The sequence below is a fragment of the Pituophis catenifer genome, unplaced genomic scaffold (genome assembly GCF_029215685.1).
Source record: "Pituophis catenifer annectens isolate HBS135680 unplaced genomic scaffold, rPitCat1.0.hap2 SCAF_2, whole genome shotgun sequence".
Classification (NCBI taxonomy): domain Eukaryota; kingdom Metazoa; phylum Chordata; class Lepidosauria; order Squamata; family Colubridae; genus Pituophis; species Pituophis catenifer.
Window position 1 is genome coordinate 246,775,662 of NW_027256882.1, and position 20,937 is coordinate 246,796,598.

Below are 20,937 nucleotides of genomic sequence, written 5' to 3' on the forward strand. Positions count from 1 at the left end.
ACTCATGAATAGGAACAGCTACACTTACAGTTTTCTTCAAGATTTTGACAGCAAAAGGCTTTTGAGTTCCTTTCTGCCTGCACCTGTAGACAATAGATGTAGCACCCCTGAATGAAAAGACAAAGAAAGATGTATCATTTAGTTGGTAATAGATTTGTCAGAGAAAGCACAGATTTCCCTCAAAACAATGCCTGCTTCAAAATCTAACATTTGGAGTCTTGAATGGGAAAAAAAATCGTGTTTCTCCCGGTGCTGCTCTTGTATTTTCACCTTTGACTCAAATAATGAATAAAAAATTGTGTTTTTCTGAATGCAACTTTTTTCTTAATCAGAAATTTACATATTTTCAAAAAACAGGAAAATGGGAATTTGCCTATCCCATTATTAAAGTATATTTAATGCAACATATTAAAATATTTAATATTTTAAAAGAAGTTATGAGATACACTAAATCTCAAAGAAACAATATGATCAGTAAGATTTCACAGCAGAGATGATTGAGTCAGTAACACGGGCCATTCAACAAATTGTGAAACATGTCTACTGAGAATCATCCTATAATAACTGCTGTTCTTCCCTCCATTCCTTAGTTACTTAATCCTTCCTTAATCAAGGCAGTCTTTGACAGATACAATTCTTTTCTCAAGAGATTTTAAAGGAGATATTTCTTGTTTAACACTGTTAGCTCTTTTAAACAGATTATTCAGCAAAGAAATAGAAAAACAACAGATTCAATTCATTTATTTTTAGTCACAGCCTGTTTTTATATTTTTCCCCATCTCCTTTCTTTTTTTGGTCTTATTAAAACAATATAATTTATTTTTGAGCCTGTCCAATTTGAGCTAGTAAAATCCAGAAGACCACTAGATGGGAGCAAAGATACACAAATTCAAATTCTTTATTGTTCCAGATCAGTCACACAGACTAAATAAGATTTGCTAAATATAACCTACCAAATACAACCTCGAAAACAACATTCAAAATAAGGGTACAAGGTGAAAAATGTATTTGCACTGTTTTGCTATCGACAATCTGCAAGTTTTATAAATGGTGCAAACTTTGCAATTATAAGAGTTACCTTGGGATATCTACCAGTGAAAACGGAACATAAAAATCTACAGTCCTTCCTGGAAAAAAGCTCAAAAGAGGCATTACTAGATTTTTATGTATATTTCAGCCCAAAGATATACCAAAAAAATTCTTCAAAAGTAGTCCTTCAGCATTTTATATTTTTAAGGTATATTTTATTCTTTAAAATATCACTTTACATTTGTTTAAACTAAGTTAAACTATTTTAAACTAAAACTGAAATTCCCCTTTTAGTTATAACAATATACCACATTTGAAACAGCTTCAATATTTAGGGAAGTGTACTTTACCACACCAAACTGAATTTAAAAAAAAAAAATCTTCCCAGGTTCAAAAATAATCTTCTCAGTAATATATGGGAATCTGATAGGACAAAGCTGATAGAATTAGAACTAGTCAGATGGTTTTACAAATCCTTGCTTGTATTTCAATGCTAGTTTATGCCTAAATGATAACACATATAACCCCATAAAGTCTGGGTTTAATCGCTTTCTGCCACATATAAATTGGATATTAATTTCATACAATATACCAATAATTAACAGTGAAGTTAGCTGTATGGGATATACCTCAGCTAATTATGCTATTAGGGTTCTTGACTTTAAGGGAAAGGATGCTTCAGAGGGCATATTGGTGTGTGTAGAGGAGCTGTCAGCAACTTCGTAATCCAAATAGGTTCTTTTCCTGCAATTGTGCTGTAACTGCAGAGAGCAGTCACACAACAGTAGGAACAGACATTGCTGCTTTAAGAAGTTGCTGACGGCTGCTACCCAAGCACTCCTGCCTGGTGCAAAGTCTCTTTTTTTCCTTTAACTCTAAAGTTGAACACAATTCTATTGAAACGTCTATATTAACATTTCTATATTATTATTTTATGCATTTTTTGAATTTTAAATTATACAGAAGAGGGTGTAGCCATCTAGAGAAGGATGGCTTGACTGTATATGAATCCCTCTCTCTCTCTCTCTCTGTCACACACACACATCTTTTAAGTAAAATATAGGAGATAGGAAACCAATTAAGGCAGGACATCCCAAAGATGCTTTTCAAAAAGCAACTGGGCTTCCTTGGTTTTGTTTCCTTGAAAACATTTAGTTTCTCATCCAAGAAACTTCTTCAGAACTGAAGCTTCTTGGATGAGAAGTGAAACACTTAATGTGCAAGCACATTCCTTTTTATCATAAAACAAATGCTCTTCTTCATTGCATCGTGAAGGTGCGAATACTCCATGCTGATGCCAGCTGGACCAAAACAGTGTTAAGAAAATTCTGTCTGGATTGGAATGCTGGTTACTTTGACCTTACACTGAACAATTTCCTGACTGCTATGCCTTCTCCCAAGGAAGCACTCCTCATCATTTTCCTTTATCTATGTGGAATTTATTGAACATGTACTATATGCTTCTTTTAAAAAGTGAGAAAATACTGAAAGGACTTACCACTACATTTACCAATGTACCATAAAGAAAACTGCATTCCTGCTCATCCCGCTATGATCCCAGGAAGAAAGACTGCTAACCCACCACTCTTAACCCCCCCTCCCCACCAGCCAGCATTCAAGCCACCTCCTTTTTCAAATTTTGGCCTGGGATCCAAAGCAGCCACTCATTGCTCACCCATTCAGCCTTGCTACCAGCTGACTGGGCAAAGGGCCAGAGAGAAGCAGGAAAGAGGACAGAGACATGTTCTTCCCATCTTCCCTTGCACCACACAATAGAAGTGTGGTCAGAAATGACTGACATTTCATGAAGTGGCCACAGGTGTGTCAAGTTTCAATCCCATAGGAGCCATGGATGCTGGATCTTGGAAACATTCTATAAATAAGCCCATTTTAGATACATTGATTCAAGAACTGTTGCCCTACACTATTTTATATACATTATACACTATTTATATACACTATTTTGCCCAATTTGATGGCTACAAAGAAACAAATACAGGACTTTCAGTAGTATAGAGATAGCTAGATAATTTTATATCTTAAAAAGGTATGCTTACATAGTAGAAACATTAGTATTTCAGGTAAGAAGGCTTAATTCCCAAGTTGTAGAGATATCATTTATACACACCAATTTACTACATTCCACACCTATCTGAAGCTAGAAAGAAGGGGGAATGGCCATATGGTTTAACTAGATCTGGGGCAGTGGTGAAATCCAATTTTTTTTACTACCAGTTCTGTGGGCCTGGCTTGCTGGATATGGTGTGGCTTGGTGGGCATGGCAGGGGAAGAATACTGCAAAATCTCCATTCCCACCCCACTCCAGGGGAAAGATACTGCAAAATCCCCATTCCCTCCCCACTCTTGGCAGAAGGATATGGCAAAATCTCCATTCCCACCCCACTCTGGGGCCAGCCAGAGGTGGTATTTGCTGGTTCTCCAAACTACTCAGAATTTCCACCACCGATTCTCCAAACTGCTCAAAATTTCCGCTATCGGTTCTCCAGAACCTGTCAGAACCTGCTGGATTTTACCCCTGATCTGGAGTGTTAAACTCATGGCATCGTCACGTGATGTATTGGGACTTTCCTCCCTTCGCTAAACTGGGTGGGGGTGTGGCCAGCATGTGACACATCCAGCCCGCAGCTCAGTAATTTGACCGCCCTGAACTAAATGCTGCTCACATAGTAGAAAGAGAAAATAACCTGACTTGGATATACAATGTAAATAAAAAACAATGAACTTATTCACATTAAGGTCCATGTCTGTTTTGTTTGCTCAATTCTTTAAAAGCTCTCACAGAAAAAAGAAAATAGATAAATAAAACTCTTTCCTGAAATGATTTAAAAAAATGAGGCAATGTAATCATATACAGTATTATGCTATTGGAACTATTGAAACAGTCACTGCAGCAGAAATTAGGAAGCCAAATGTGGTAAAATGCAAGAATCCCCCCACCCCCAATGCTATTGCAGGGCTGAGGGGGCGTTCCTGCCAATGTGTGCAGCAGCCAAATACAGCAGAGGGTTGCCCAGAAGAAAGGAAAATGTGGCAGGCAAACCAGACAGCAAAGCTTGAGCTGGCAGAAACCAGAAAACACTACTTCAAACACAGAGGAAGAAAACAGAAGTTGAAGATGCATTTGCAGTGGTCTGGCAGCAAACAAAGAATATTTTTAGCCATTCCTGCTTTGCAGAAATGGCTGTTATTTCAAACTCATAATATTGTGGTGATTGTAGGATGGTAACAATATTTAAAATTGTAACACAAATACCATAAAATCACAGTGAATATCTGATTCATTTTGTCAGCGTGTGCACAGTGTGACTATGTAAGACAATCCAGGAGCAGATACACTAAACAGAGGTTTGTATTTAAATAGTGGTTTTATCTACAAGGAATATATACATACATATACTTTAGTCAGACCTCAAACAAACAGCAATCAGCAATTACAGCACAGAAGCACACCCACACCCACACAGAGAGATATGCCCCCAACAGGGCCTCTTCTTATTACAGGCTCTTAAAATGATATCAGCTCAAAAACCTTGCCGATTTATTCCCAGCATTACATCATCGTAGCAACTGGTCAGTTCTTAAATCATTACCCTGACACATTTGATGTAGTTTTAAAAATAGATATTATGGAACTTTTACATGCAAAGATTCTGTGCGCCTCATTTTGTGAGTGCTACACAAATGAATATTACTACTTCTAATTACAGGTAGTCCTTGATTTATGAACTATCATTTAACAATCATTCAAATTTAAGAGGAGTCTCAGAAAGGGTGCTTTAAGGGGCTGTAAAACACTTCCAGCTGTCATGAAATGTCACACTGTCCTTCAGTCACATGATTGCAAGCTGAATATTTGGTGACTTACAGCCAGTTTATCCAACACCTTGTGATCATGTGATTGCATCTCAGAGTTTGCCAAGTTCAGCTCACACTCCGCTGGTCAACAAAGGCAGCAGGAGGCAACTCTTAATTAAACTGGTATTATACTCACGAGATAGTCAAGACAGACATCAGTAGAGTCTCTGCTCACTACTCAAAGAAGATAAATATAAATTTATAAATATAAACTTTTCCAGAGGCAAAAGAAGCAGGAGAGATTTTATATTCAGGTATACTGTGGTTTAGGTCTTTAGAGAAAGATACAGGTCTCAAGAGAAGCAGAGTAGATGCCCACCATTGTGTTTGCTTCTGTGATTTCAATACAAATAGAACCAATTTTAAATTAAAACAGGAAGACCCAAAACTAAAGTGGTGATTTCAGCAAACTTACAGGATTGTCCAAGTTTGCAGAAACTAAAAGAAAACAAAACCTAGGCGCCTAAAAAAAAAAAAAACACAGACAAGGATCTGTGACCAATAGCTTCAGGTTGTGTACGTAATACTGGGGCAACTGAGCCAGGTAATATTATGGGAATCAGTTGGAAATTAAAATGTAAAATAGGGAATTGGTTCAGTTCTTAATATCTTAAGACTTTGATAGAGGATGGTCTGCTACTTGGCATTCTGTGAAATGCAGGACATGGGTGTGTGTACCTACGTGTGGTGTGTGAATATCATGTGTGATATTCCCAATCTCCAGAAATCCAAACCTACAGGATATTAACATTCTCAGCAGATGGCAGCCATATCTAAATCACAGCTTTTTAATGTCACAAAGATTTTTGACCAGTGAGAAGTGAGAATCCTTTCCCTTTTTTCTCCTTCCAGATCTTTCTTCCTTGCCATAAAATTCAAATAGTGTCGAACGGCTTTGATTGCAAGATATGTATTGGCAATGAAATACAAAAATCTTTTAAAATTACCTCAAATATAAGAAGTTTTAGAAGGCCAGACCCTTTATTTAACCATTTTTATTAAAAGAAAGGTGTGGGAACATCTATCAACAGATTTTAGGGCCATGTTTCTAAGTTTAGCAGAGGTAAGATGATTTGAATGACAAGTAAACTGTGAATCTTTTCTAAACCTTTACTGTTACCCACCTTCTCAAAGACCACCTCCACTCAATTATTTTTAATAACTGATCTGCTTTCTTTAGCACACCCTTATAGTTACACTGACTTATATATCTTATTGTCTGTCTTCAGATCTTTGGGCGTCAGTAGGAAATTCCACTAAATGATTTTTTCATCTCAGAAAAAAGAAACAACAACAAAAAAAAGGTGTCTCTCTTTGTAAAAAGATTTGTGTGCATGAAAGTTCTAAACTAATAAAAGCCCTCCCTTAGATTAATAAAATGAGCTATTTCTATCAAGGGCAAACAGAAATACTAGATTCACTCCAGGCACATAATGTGAATTTCAATGCTTTGTTAATCGACTTCTTATGGCTCAACCACATGTTGCTGCTATTCAGTATCTATTTTCCATATTTTCCTTTTGGGTTTTCCATCTTCTCTCAAGCAGTCTTTTTAAAAACCAAAGAGATAAAATTTGTGGAACAATTTCTACAAATTTAGGTAGAAACAGCACTATTACATTTTTTAAAAAGGAAAAAAAAAATCCTTAGAATTATAGATACAATGAAGAACTTGTTTTTATTTCTTGCTTATATAGATTTCAAAGCTGGAAGCAGATTAAATGGAAATTATTTCATGCATTCATCAACCTGGGATCCAATGGGGAGCCTGTGTGATTGCTGTACTGTTTTTAAATGTGTATTCTCCCACAATCTTGTTTTTATTTTTTTTTATTTTTATTTTATTTTTAAATTTGATTTATATGCCGCCCTTCTCCGGAGGCTCAGGGTGGCTTACAATGCATTAAGCAATAGCCTTCATACTTTTGTATATTTATACAAAGTCAGCTTATTGCCCCCACAAACTGGGTCCTCATTTCACCTACTTTAGAAAGGATGGAAGGCTGAGTCAACCTTGAGCCTTGGAAAGATTCGAACCAGCAGTAAATTGCAGGCAGCTGTATTAATAACAGGGTGCGTAGACCACTGTACTATCAAGGCTCTTTATTATTTTATCTTGTTCTTATTTATTTGTTAAAGTTTTTATTACCGGTAGTTGTCGTTTGTATACCATCATAATCATCGTTAGTGAGATGGGAGGCTATATAAATGTGTCAATTAAACAAACAAACCTGTTAGTCTAGTCTAGTCTAGTCTAGTCTAGTCTAGTCTAGTCTAGTCTAGTCTAGTCTAGTCTAGTCTAGTCTAGTCTAGTCTCGTCTCGTCTCGTCTCGTCTCTAATCTAATCTAATCTAATCTAATCTAATCTAATCTAATCTAATCTAATCTATTTCACTGTTTATGCATTTTCCATGATTCATAAGGCAATGGGGCTCTCTTCCAATGAATAGTTGACAAAACAATTTATCTGAATTTTCAAAAACTATAACCGACGGTGAATTTTTCTGCCAAAATTATTTATGGTAACATTTTTGGTATTAAATATTAATGGAGATGTCTTTCTTTTCACATTCTATAAGTATTTGGTGAGAACTATGGTTGATAGATTATTTTAAAAAGCTTAATTTTTTTTCTTAAAATATTAACTAAATCTATATAATAATCCTTTGTAATAAATGATTTCTTAAAATCCTATTTCTTTAGAATATGTGCTTGTATGTCAGATATGAGTGAAACATTAGATTATTTGAATTTTCCCTTAACTGAAACAGATTGTAATGGCCTCTTTTTGTTCATTCTCACCCTCTCCTTAATTTCTACTTCTAAATCTTTTTCCCATACTATTTTAAATCATCCTGGAGAGGTTTGCAGTTACGTCTAAAATTATCTGGCAGATGTTTGAAGGTCGTTCCTAAATTTGTGATGTAGTAATTTGCATATGTTCTTCAAAAGTTGTGAGCTTTTTAGTGTTTATGACATTAAACTGTCAGAAAACATATAATATTTTATGAATCTGTATCCAAATTATGAATATATATTTCTGCTTTTTTCCCCAACTGGTTTCCAAATATTAAAATTTTGGTTAATGTAAAAAAGCTACAGTATATAATACTGGTCCTCCTTCCTTGAATATTAGTTGTAGACATAGACACGGTTTTCATATCTGCAGAAAACAGATGTTCAACTACAGAAGTAAGGTCTGGGTGTGTGTGTAATGGGGTCAATGTCCTCAAGTATTACACTTAAAAGTGAATTTCATCCAAAGAATGGTTCAATATTTGAAACCATGTATACATCTCATTAATTAGTAAGACTAGTCATATTTGATGCCTAGTTTTCCATCTTTCACAATACCAGAAGTACATTTTAGATCAAGACATTTCTTTTCAATTAATAGTACCATGGCTATGATACAGCAAAATGCAGACAATGGATCCAGTAGAGAAATATAATTGTTTTTGTCTTCTGACATTGCAAAATAAGGTTCAAAATAAGTGAAAAACAATGCTTTGCAAATTGTTAAAAGGTGAATTTTGTGGTGTGTCTCTTTTCAAATTAATAAAGCAGCCATATCTTTTTGAGGTATGAGGTAAGAGCCATGCTAGTGCAGTGGTTAGAATGTGGTACTGCAAGCTAACTCACTGCTCACACTTGCAATTAGGTTCTCACCAGCTCAAGATTGACTCAGCCTTCCATCCTTCCAAGGTTGATAAAATGAGGACTTAGATTGTTGGTGGCAATACTGTATGTTGACTCTGTAAACTGCTTAGAGAAGCACTGTGAAGCGGTATATAAGTCTAAGTGCTATTGCTATATTAGTTTTGTGGCTGTTTCTCCAAGTCTGTAAAAAAACCACAGGTATTTCTTTGACAAGAAGTATTTGAACATGCCCCATACCTTCTGAAGCACATCTTTTGAACATTGTTAATAATTTTTAATATATATTTTCAATAGCTAAGAGTTTATTCTGATAAATTTTTAACATAGGATCCTGAGATCAAGTTCAACTGAACTCAAAAGTTTCTAAATCAAATGGATGAGATCCCATACAGATTTTCTAATACTATATTATGTGATAAATTAGTTACATAAACCACAATTTTTTTTAGGTAGCAGCATTATAGCAACAAACAATATACAAATACAGACAAATATGCTGTCAATATATAGAGACCATCAAGCTCGAGACCAGAGAGACTGTGAGCTCTAGAATGATAGAATCATTTTTGATTCTGTCTATTTCACCCTACAAACCTCTTAAGCACTCAGTTCCATGATGCTCAACATAACTTTTATGTTTCTTCTAACAGAATAGAGCGCCAATTTTGTGTAGTACTTAAAGTCCATGGAGATTCTCAATCATGCAGATCATGGTTCTCCCAAAGGTGCTTTTTTCAAGAGCTTGTTTTCTTTTTTCTTTGAAGACATTTCACTTCTCATCCAAGAAGCTTCTTCAGCTCTGACTGGATGGTGGGAAATGGAAGAATTTATACTCCTTGCAGACAGTTGGTCATTTGCATTCTTTTAGAGTGTCATTGAGGCCACTTGGAAGTTTATCTGTTTCCTCAGTCACCTGATGAGTGCGTATGGATGTGGAGCCTTCTTGGAACTGTTGAAAGGAAGTAGTACTTAAGGTATCAAACTAGAAATCATGTGTTATAATATCACCTTAGGTACAAAGCGAGTTGGGTGACCAATCACATTCTCTCAGCCCTAGGAAGGAGGCAATGGCAAACCACTTCTGAAAAACCTTGTCAAGGAAACTGCAGGGACTTTGTCTAGACCTTCTCTGTGAATTGTACAGAATTCGACAGATGAATATGTATGAATGTATGTATGTGTTATTACATATAATTCAGCCTGGCTTTGGAGGATACTTTGTGCATACTAAGCCATAGACATATCAACAACATGTACATGTGAATATGCACACACACATTGAATACAGTTGTTTTACTGTAATCTGTACTTTTACATATGTATTTTAATTATATTTTGCCTTGTACCTTTTATGCTTTTGTGTTAGTGTCTTAATTTTCCTAGTTTAGCATTCTTCAATGTACAGCTACAGGCAAACAAGTCCATAAATGAAGCAATCAGTAAGATTTATTTGGAACCACCATTTTTCAAATATTACAAAATCTAATACTAACACCAATGATACCTCTTCAGTTTTCAATGTTTAAAAACCGTAACCAATTCACAAAGACAGACTGCTCGCTGGGAAAGCTCCAGAGTTTTGCCTTATAAAAATATTTATATGCTCACTGTCATCGGAAAATTACATTGAAGAATCCCCAAAGAGTATGATACAGGCCATTAACTTGTTGGCTGTTCCTGAGATTCCCAAGATAAAAGAGAAAGGAGTAAGTAAGATTTGAAAGGAGTAAGTAAGATTTGAAAGAAACTGACAAAAATCTGGGGCAGGTGGTGATTTGTTGAGAGTGATAGTTGGAATTCACAGATATCTGTACTTTATGGAGCAAGGCACAGCCAGAACAGGGAAAGAAAGCTACAGCATCTTTTTCTACAGGAAAAAAAAGTTAGAATCCTTCTAGCCATGGTGCCAGAATTATACCTTTGTAGAACACTTTGGTTTCACCACAACGAGAAAACCACTACCCTGTTTCCCTGAAAATAAGACCTCCCTGGATAATAAGCTCAATTGGACTTTTGAGCGCATGCGCTAAAATAAGCCCCCCCTGAAAATGAGTCCTCCCCAAAAATGAGCCCTCCCCAAAAATATTTAACCACATGCGCAGCCAGTCCCTGCCATTTCCTCTGGTTAGGGTTAGGGAGACAGAGCTGGAAATCAGGTAAGACAGCAAGAGGAGCCCCGTCTTGCTCCACGCGCTCCAAAATAATAAGACCTCCCCGAAAATAAGGTCAAGCGCTTATTTCAGGGTTCAAAAAAATATAAGACGGGGTCTTATTTTCGGGGAAACATGTTATAAGGCAGCAAAGAATTAGGGTCATTGCTGCTGTCTGCGTAGTATTGGGCATCTGGATTTTTGCAACATATCAGTACTGAAATGATAAAACAGATTCTAAACCTGGAATTCTAGTTTAACTGGGAAGGGGTAGATCATATTATTTTTCTAGGTAACCATACAATACCTGCATTAAGCCTGCTATTCTCCATCTGGCTTGAAAGAAAACGTGAAATTTTAAATTTTTCATCAAGCAAAGTGATCAATGGACATAGTGGCTGGGTTCACATATTATGCTAATAATGGGGTTTTTTTTTCAGATTGTGCTAATAATATGATTTATTTGGTTTTGAGTTAATGTGAAATCTGAACTCAACGATTCTGATAACACATGATCTATAGTGTGTGAACCCTATGGTTTGTCTGTTGTTGTATGTATGTTTTTTAAAAGATCAAGCTTAGCATGATGTGTGAGTCCAGATATACCAGGCTGTTAATTATGCTCTGCTTCCTAGGAATATACTGCTTCTGTATGCATACAGAACAACTATCATTTCATCAATTTATAATTGTATTAGGATTCTTTGCACTGTAATGGATCAGAGTCTTGTTCTCTACTAAAAAATATCAACAGCCAAGCAATACATTTGCATGGGAACTCTTTGATCAGTTTTCACAATGACTAGAAAATGCCTGAAAAGATGGTAGAAGGTAAACATTCTATTCTCTCAGAGAGTGACAAAATTTAGGTGGCCAGAAATGCAACCTCATTGCATTCATTCTGATACAAGGAGAGTTGTGTGGAATAGAGTAAATATTCTAATTAAGTTCCCTTTGTCTTCACACAAGCCTACTACCGTATGAAGCCAGCTTTCACCGTTCACTATTCTAGTATTAAAGTTGTTTCCCTTCTTCTCCCAAAAGATATCTTGCTGTACAAGCAATCTAGAATTCTTCATCAATATGACTGATATTGTTATCTGTGACTGTGGTCTTCCCTAGGACCATTGTCTTTTTGGTGAGAGGAGAGTTTGATTAATCAAGCCAGGCTTTATTTGCCAAGACCTCAATCAGTGGTGGGTTGCTGGGGGTTCACAGGGGTTCGGGAGAACCTCTAGCTAAGATTCTGTGCAGTTCGGAGAACCACAAATCCCATTCCTGGCTGGGCCTGCCCTCCCCCTCCCCATGACGCCTGTTTTGGATGCAGGTAAGTGCAGGGTGTGCGTGGAGGCTCTGGGAGGGTGAAAAATGGGCCTATCGGAAGTTTGGGAAAGCTGGAAATGGGCCCGTTTCTGGCCTCCAGAGGGCCTCCGGAGCCTGGGGAGGCTGTTTTTGCCCTCACGGAGGCTCGAGGAAAGCCTCCGCAGCCTGGGGATGGCAAAAACGCCCCCCCCCCCCGCCATGGTGCAGGAGGCTGACTAGGCTACGCCCACAATGGCCATGGCCACCCAGCAACCGGGCAGAGAACCCTTTGCTAAAATTTTTGAAGCCCACCCCTGACCTCAATAGCATGGTGCTGCTCTATTTGATTAGAGAGCTGGGTGGAAAAGAGTAGCCTTCCCCTTGCCAAACCATAAGAGAAATAGCAAGAAAGTGAGGAGGGGCCAATTCTTTCCCTGGAAGGTTGTATTGAGCTGTTGTGTGCACCTGGAGATCTGGTGGAAAAAGAACCATCTCTCCCCACTTCTCCTGTTAGGATGGCAAGGAAGCTGACTATTTATCTCCCAGTCTCCAATTCTGCAGAAATGAACCATGTAAATGAGTATCTGGCAAAGAAAAAAAATCAACAGGGAATTGCCAGTCACACCCACACACATACACACACACACACACACACAAAATCTGACCTGTGAAGAGGGGAATTAGCTGAATTAGAATCTTACTTCATCTCATAACCTTATGGCCAGAATGGAATTCAGATTATTCTGTTATAGTTGTGAAATAAGATTGACAAATCCAGAGAATCCTTCCCTTTTATGGATCATTATTCTCTCCATTAATGCAACAGTACAAGATAATAGGAATTCCTTTATGAATTTCCTATATCATTAGAGAAACTATGTATTAGTATTAATCCATTCTATATTTCCCTTATTGTTGCCAAGAAAACTACAGAAACCCAGGCATGGCCATGAAGTCACCAAGAGTCAAGTTCAGCCTGATCTAATTTTGACCCTTCACAGTAATTGTGGCTGAATTCATGTTGGAAGATATTCATGGTGGACATGTCACATATAAAAACAGGAGAGGTCTTGGCCCAAATAGATAGAACTGCCTCACTGCAGCAAAGCAGTTCCAAAGTGCTTTCCCAAGACTTCAGACTCTCCTTTATCTAACACAAATCCATTCTTCTCTCTCTCTTCTTCACACACATTCATATTCATAGTTTCACTCACTCCCTGCTCCTCACAGCAATTTAGATTTTAGAGAACTTCCACTGCTCCCAACAGAGGTTCATGGCAATTTGGAAGGAGATACCAATACTCCAGAAAATAAGCCCTGTCAAAGAATTCTCTTTGTGTTACAACTAAGCCTTTTAAAAGTTGAAATGCAGCAGTGGAAGATTTCTTTTGATGAGTTCTTAATGGAGGAGAAAGGATTACCCTTCCTGAATAGTAAAACCTATTCCTAAACTGCACACATTAAAATCAGGCTTTTTAAAATTTACATGTGTGGGAAGAATAGCTCTTTTTTTCCTATAGTTGCTAATGAAAGATGTGGGTGCTCCATTTTTTTTAAAGAAGAAAATGGACAACCATTTATCAAGAATGGTATAGGGTCTCCTTCTTAAGCAGAGGGTTAGACTAGAAGTCTTCCAAGGTTCCTTCCAAATCTGTTATACCAGGGGTGTCAAGCTGGCAGCCCACGGGCCAGATGTGTCACGCACAGGCTGCACCCACCCCAGCTCCGCGAATGGGAAAAACATCATGAAACATCACGTGACACCACGAATTTGACACCCATGTGTTATACTGTTATTATAATAGTTGGGGACACTAGACTGGTGGAAAGAGGATATGGGAAAAAGCTTGCAGTATCTGGGAAGCCTAAAGGCTAGAGACACACCATTTCTGATAAATACAAATATCGCCACATAAATGGTGTTTTTCAAAAAATGTTCTAGGTGCTTGGCTTTGTTGAGTGATACTTCAATTAGTTCTGTGAAAATACCTTTCTAACAACATTAGTAGCTTCCATAAAGAAAAGAGAACTCTTTCATACAACAGGTTTCTTTAAAATTTGAATATTTCCATTATGATATCATGAGTATATTTCTAAAAGTATCCAGTGACATTTAGTTGTGTTTAACAACAAGGCTAATAAAATCAGAGAAAGCATCACAGTCAACTTGATTCCTACTTTTCCATTAAGGCTCCAGTTCTCTTCAAATATTGACTGATAAAGCTCCCTCTTTCAAATCACTCCAGCAGCCCCAATTCCTGAACAACCATCTATTTCCACTGCAAGAAAATACATCAGATCTCAACTCCAACATACCTTTGAGTAATGCTTCTGCCAATTTTATTGCTTCTTGACTTCTCTGGGTAGATATTAAACAAAGTGCTTAGCTGCTCTTTGATCATTATTATTAAATTGCTCTATAATAAGCCAATTTCTTCCTTCTCCAAATATTTCCTGTGTAATTCGATTCAAGACTTGAATCTGTCCATACTCCTTATGACTTAGAATCTGCCAATTGTAAGCCAACATGAAACAATATAGCATAGCTTTATGACACGCATATTGTTGCCGGGTGCAAAGTAACAGAGCAAAGAAAAATTACAACACAGAGAACTGAACACAGCCAAAGTGTATTGGAGCATAATGAAGTACAACTGAAGTGGCATTAGGTCATTACTTGGATTATAGCACTAGAAGTGGATTAATCTACAAAGAGGCATTGATAACTAATTATTTTGAATACCTGCAATTAGGTGCTTTGGGGGGAGGAGTTTAAGCTAAAAGCTTTCTGAACACATAGTGCTTGCAATGGAAGATTTTTGACTTTGGAAAATATAAACCATTCCTAAGATTTTCTCCACAAAGAAGGGTGATTGATATCTTAGTGTGCCTCATACTTTTTAAAGCATTTTAACACATAAGCAAAAGATCATTACGTTAATATTATTATGACCATAAACTGAGTGTAACTAGGATACCAAATATTTTCTATTGGCTTATTTTACAAAATACATACCTGTAAATTAGCCTCTTCAATTTAGTTCATCTTAATGTAATTTGTAAATTATACAACCAAGAGTCAAATTACTATAACTGTGAGGGTGGGGGGAAACCACTGCATATAGACAGCTCTCCATCTCAAAAGCATTTATCTAAGTCTGTTTCAAGTAAATATTTGGTCAAATATTAATTTGACCAAAGATGTATCATTTGAACGGTTCCCATTATCTCCAAGTTATTGAAGATAAAAATTGGTCTCTGTACTGAACTAAATAAAATAGCACAAGGCATAATATGGAAGGTAAGTTCTACTGTATAAACTAGTTAAGTATTATTCATAGTCTTACCTGCATGTGTTAATTATATCAATACTTCCAAAATAGTTTATTAAAGATAACCAGTAACAATACATTTGAGTCTGCTCCCTTCCTAACATATGGATAGGCATTTTTTTGATGCCAGAAGAACATCACACTCTATTTGCAAAAAGCAAAACAAAACAAAACAACACCACAGTTATTAGAGACTCACTGCTGAGAGAAATAAGATTAGTAAAAAACCTTTCCCAAACTGGTGTCTTCTAGAGGTGAGATGCAACCCATTTAAAGTATTAAGTTGAAAAACTTGGACAATTGTGTAAATGTTGCCAAAGTTCCCTTAACTCTTGGAATAATAAACACAATGTATGGCTGAGGAATTCTAGAAATTGAAGTCCACAAGTCTTAAAGTTGCCAAGTTTGGAGACCGGTGCTCCAAAGGAAGGATTTCAACAATAATTGATATTTATATCACATGGATATTACATTCTTAAAAATGATTAAAACTCTTCAGAGCTTTGCTTCATGTAGGTTTTATCTATTGATATTTACTATACCAGTATTAGAAATTAAAACTGAGCCATTCTAAAGTATTTCTTTAACTTCGCAGACTGCCTGTAAGGGCCTCAAGGCTCCAGGAATCCCCAGACCATATTTTGTGAACCATAGAGATATATCCTTTTTTTTAAGGGTATTACTGATTCTTGTTTGAATTATTGTGGTACCCTATCTCACTTATGTAGCAAATTGTACAAATAGATGGTTCTGTCCAGTGAAAAGAGTTTAACCATGAAAGTATGCTCACCTTACAAATTTCATTTGAAAAACTAGCAGTAAAAGATACCTGGCTATGTCATATAAAAGGGAATTTAGAAGAAGTTAATGTAGATTTTATCTTTACATTAAACTCTAGTATAGCCATCCATAATCTTGTATCTTCCAAAACCGCTGGGCCTATTATTCTAGGATTCCCAGCTATGCTACAAAAGAATGGTCTGACGTAAATCTATGCTTTGATAAGTTATATGAATGACTGGAGGAGAAACTCAAAATAAAAATAAATTAGAACTTATGATAGACTTGCAACAGTTGGAAAGTATTATTATAACATTTTTCCAAAAAGACAAAGCAAGAAATAATGCCATTCTAGAGTAGCTGATAAAATATATGAATACAGCATACTGTTGTTTCTTTACTGCCATTCCCAGAACTCAGGGTTCTTTAAATATTAATATAACTCTATAAATATATACAATTAAATGATGAGATCATATAAAACATTAAATTACAGAATTTACTAATCTCATTCATCAAATTTTACTTTTACTTTGAATTGGTAAGATCAAGCAGGATGTTTCTTGTCTAGAAATATGAATGTATCAGAATAGTTCTTCAACTTACTCAAATAGAAGTCACTTCACATTTGTTACAATGGTGACCTATATTACGCGAAGTTAGCAAATAAATTGTTAAATGGGGAACAGGCCAACTATTTTGTAAGTAATCCTTTGCAAACTTTATCCTCTGATAACTTTAGATATGTTTCAAAAAGCTTTAATGTTTAAAACATTTCTATGCTACTGTAACAATGAGTTAGAAACAGTTCTTGTCCTCAAAGTTAAAAATCACAGCACACCAATAACCTTTACTAATAGGGAAAAAGAAGCCATCAGCCCTATTCAGCCGGTATTAAATCTTCAGTAAAATGTAAAGTATAACCAATTTATTTACCTATTTATGAAATTTCTATATTGCTTATCTAAGTGACCCTGGGTGGTTTACAACAGCAATTTAAAAAAGTGTTGTTTAAGATATTGTTTCCTTGCTTTAAATTATTTTCAGTTTTCCCATCACTAAAATGCAAGTAGAATTTATTTTTAAAACACATCTAATTTGTTATATATCATTTAAGCTATTGTTTATTTTTTCTTGAATTATTTCTAATTTTGCAGCATTACAAATACCAATAGAATTTATTTTTGCCTAAATATATCACATTCCTTTCATTATTTAACTAGTAAAAAGGTGGCAAAATATAGGCTAGGGCTAGGCCTTGTTACCATTTGTGGGATAGAATTGGTAAACCAATTATATTCTGTAAGTATACAAAACTGATTCTTGTCAAGCTGAAAGGAAGCACTACTATAGTATATGTACTATAAGCTTCAGTTTTAGTCTCTGTGCTGTTCAAAATATATATAATGTATTTTCTTGAATTGCAAATGGATTAAAAATATGATTATCCAGTCTACTGATGACATGAAAAGAGGAGAGGGCATCAAACAAGACAATATCAATATTTAGGAGAATTTTAATAGGCTGGTAAAAACCAGAAATAAGAATTTTAAAAGGGAATAATGCAGCATCTTACATTTGGACAGGAAACATCTAAGGCATGAATAAAGGATAAGAAGATCATAATGAGTACATAATGAGTACTTTGGTGGATCACAAGCTGAACTTGAGCCAACAGTATAATACAGCTGTAAAAAAAAGAAAATGCAGTCTTAGGCTGCATAAAAGTATAATGTCATGACCCAAATAATTAATCATTCCTCTCTATTCTAGACAGTCAGACCATAACTAGATTATTGTGTTCAGTTTTGGGCACCACATCTTAGGAAGAATATTGACAAACTGGAGCATATCCAAAAGAGAAAAGAAATAAGATGACAAAGAAGCTGGGAGGAAAAAATGATGAAGTTTGAGAAGTTGGGTACAGAAGAAAAGACTGTGAGGAGACATGATAGCTGGCTTCAGATATCTGAAGGGCAATCAGTCTGTTTAATTGAAAAGAATTCATTTGGCCCCAAGCAGGCTGTTCCATTATTGAATAGTGCTTACTGCTAATACATCCTTCCTGATGTATACTGCAAACCTGCTTTCTTATCATTTAACCCTATATTTTCTTATTTTGTCTTCTAAAACTACTCTGAGCACTATAAATAATTTTGTCTTAGATTTTATTATCAACCATATATTATAGATCTTCAAGATTTTATAGAACATATTGTCACATGATACTTTATTTTTCTTTGAGTATTCATCACCATTCTCGCTTCTTTATTTTTGCACACCTGGTAGCATATATTATAGATCAGGGGTGTCAAACTCAAGGCCCTTGGGCCGAATCTGGCCCATGGAGTGTTTAGATCTGGCCCGCAGGGCTACCCTGGAAACAGCAAAGGATCGGCCCATAGTGCCTCTCTCAGCAAAAACGGAGCTCGGGAGGGCCACGTGTGGCCCTCCCAAGCTCTGTTTTCACTGGCAGAGGGTTGAAGGAACCTGTTGCAGCTGAAAATGGAGCTCGGGAGCCCGTTTTTGCTGGCAGAGCGCTCGGGCCACCACAGGTGCCCCCAACATGAGTGTCATCGCACTGGCCATGCCCACTCTGCCCACCTGAGGTCAAACACAACCCTGATGCAGCCCTCAATAAAATCAAATTTGACATCCCTGTTATAGGTGGATCACACTCTGACTGAAATTCCTCCTAACTTTTATAATTGTTATTACACTATTATTTAATGCTTGCTCTTTCATTGTTTCTTCCCGCTAAGTCAAATACTATTGCTTTTGTGGTTTTTCCACACTTGAGTAATAATGTAGTCTTTGGAAAATTAAGTTTTAAAGATAATAGAATTCAATATGCCTCATTTTTACAATAACATTATTGAAGTTTCAATTTAAAGCAAATAATACTCATTATTAGGAACATGAATGTGTGAATAAAGCCATCTGGTTTCCAGCTTTACACCTTTATCTGATTAGACTTTGATCGGAAAAGCCTTAGGAACACAAAATGTTCAAAATTACCCTGTTAACATGCATGAAAATATTTTCTCAAACCGTAAGTATTCAACAGCTGTTACTGCTAAGTCATGAAGATCTTGAGATGGTATTTGGAAAACATTTCTTTACATTTCAGATGATGAGGCTGGACGCTCAACCTCTTCCTAGATAATTAGTGTTAGGCTGTTCATTTATCTGAAGGGGTGGGGGCCTCATATTATTCTTGCATCCTATTGTCTTAAGTGATTATCTCCTTGTTCCTAACAACTATTAGCAGAACTACAACAATATGTTTGCACTTAGGTTGAGTTTTCAGTGTTGTCTGGCTTATAAAACAGTAAGTTTAACTGGATGAAATAATGTTGATTACCCTAATCTGTATGTACCTGTATTTTAAAAACAACATGCAGATTTTCACTTCCTATTAGACAAGTACAGATGGTGCACCTTTCAGTATTACCGCCCACTTATATAAAGAAAGGGGCAACATCAAATGGGGAAGAATAACTGAAGCATTTTCAGCTCCTTTTGCTTTCTTCCCACGCTGTTTTGGGGTGGGGGGGAATGAAAGGAAGGATCTCCAGCAGCAGCACTGGAGAGAACTGTAAAGGAACCAACCCAGGATATTTAACCAAGTCTGAATTGCTGTGCAAATCAGGCAAGTTCTCCAGTGCCAGCAAATCCAAACAAGATATCACTGAGCCATCCCCTTTTGGACAGTGATGCTCATAAGACTCTTACAGCCTTCCCTGCAGCCTTTCCTCCGACCTGCATCTCTTTTAAGCCAAAGGCAGAGTATCCCTCTTAGTCTGAAAGGTTTGCTCAGTTGCCCTACAATTGCATCCTCTTCCCTCTACAAACAGCTGCACACCCACCTCATCTTTCTTTCTTTCTTTCCTTCCCCACCTTCTGACCTTTAATTGGATTAAAATTGCACATCCCTTCCCCCCCCCCCCGCCACCTCCATATTACCGCTTTTGGCAATGCTCTTTGGGAAACCCTGGAAATCCCAGCCTCAGCAGATCCGGAGAGCGCCCGGTTGGAGACGGCTGTTCCAAGCAAAACTAGAATTCGCGCCACCCCGCTTCCACTGCTGTCTAGGAATGTGCAGGCGTCGTCTCCTGTGGAACGGCGCGCTCTACGCCTCGGCCAGGGCTCCCCCGCCCACGCTCCCCTGCACTCTTCGAGGCGAGGGTACCCCCAACCTGCATTGCCCCTAATGGGGCAGTCTCCTTGCACCAGCGGCCTCTTTCTCTCTCTCTCCTGCACGGGGAACACGGGGATCGGTCAGCCGCACTGTTTTGTCTAGGCACATCATCTGCTCTGCGTAAAAACACCCTCCGCCACAGCAGACCCAAGACTGGCCAGCGCCACCGAGTCCAACGATCACGGCAACCCCAGACAGCCTCCCGCCCTGCATCCCAGGAGCTTGCTCAGCCCCCTCCCCAAAAGAGAACGGGGCTTGCGTGGGAGAAGGGGGGGGTCTTCTTCCACCCGCGCCTACCCTCGATCCCCCCCCCTCCTTCCCTTGTTCGCAGCGCCCCACAAACCCCCCTCGCCTCCTTACCGTCCCAGCTCTGACTCGAGGTCGTAATAATCCGTGAGGGTGTCCCTATTGGAGCCGTCGATCCAAAAATCCGGGCTGGCAGAGCCGGCAGCGGCGGGGGTGGCGACCCGGCCCGGGGTAGGGGCAGGGGCAGGGAGAGGGGCAGAGGCGAGAGTGCTAGTGGCGCTGGGGGTGGCGGAGGCAGAGGGAGCCGACGAAGACGAGGAGGAGGGCATGGTGACTTTGAGCATGCTGCGGTGGCGGTTCA

At 37.6% G+C, this 20,937-nt stretch overlaps 1 protein-coding gene across 1 annotated transcript in view; it reads right to left on the reverse strand.

Annotated features, from left to right (window-relative positions):
* The window catches only part of CAMK4 (calcium/calmodulin dependent protein kinase IV), a 52,446-nt gene extending 31,526 nt beyond the window's left edge, over positions 1–20,920 (reverse strand). Inside the window, exons 1-2 of the mRNA XM_070935729.1 lie at positions 20,691–20,920; positions 29–107 (exon numbers count right to left, since the gene is read on the reverse strand). Of these exons, the coding sequence (XP_070791830.1) occupies positions 29–107; positions 20,691–20,920 (309 nt within the window). The remainder of the gene's footprint in view (positions 1–28; positions 108–20,690) is intronic.
* Positions 20,921–20,937: the final 17 nt, after the last annotated feature.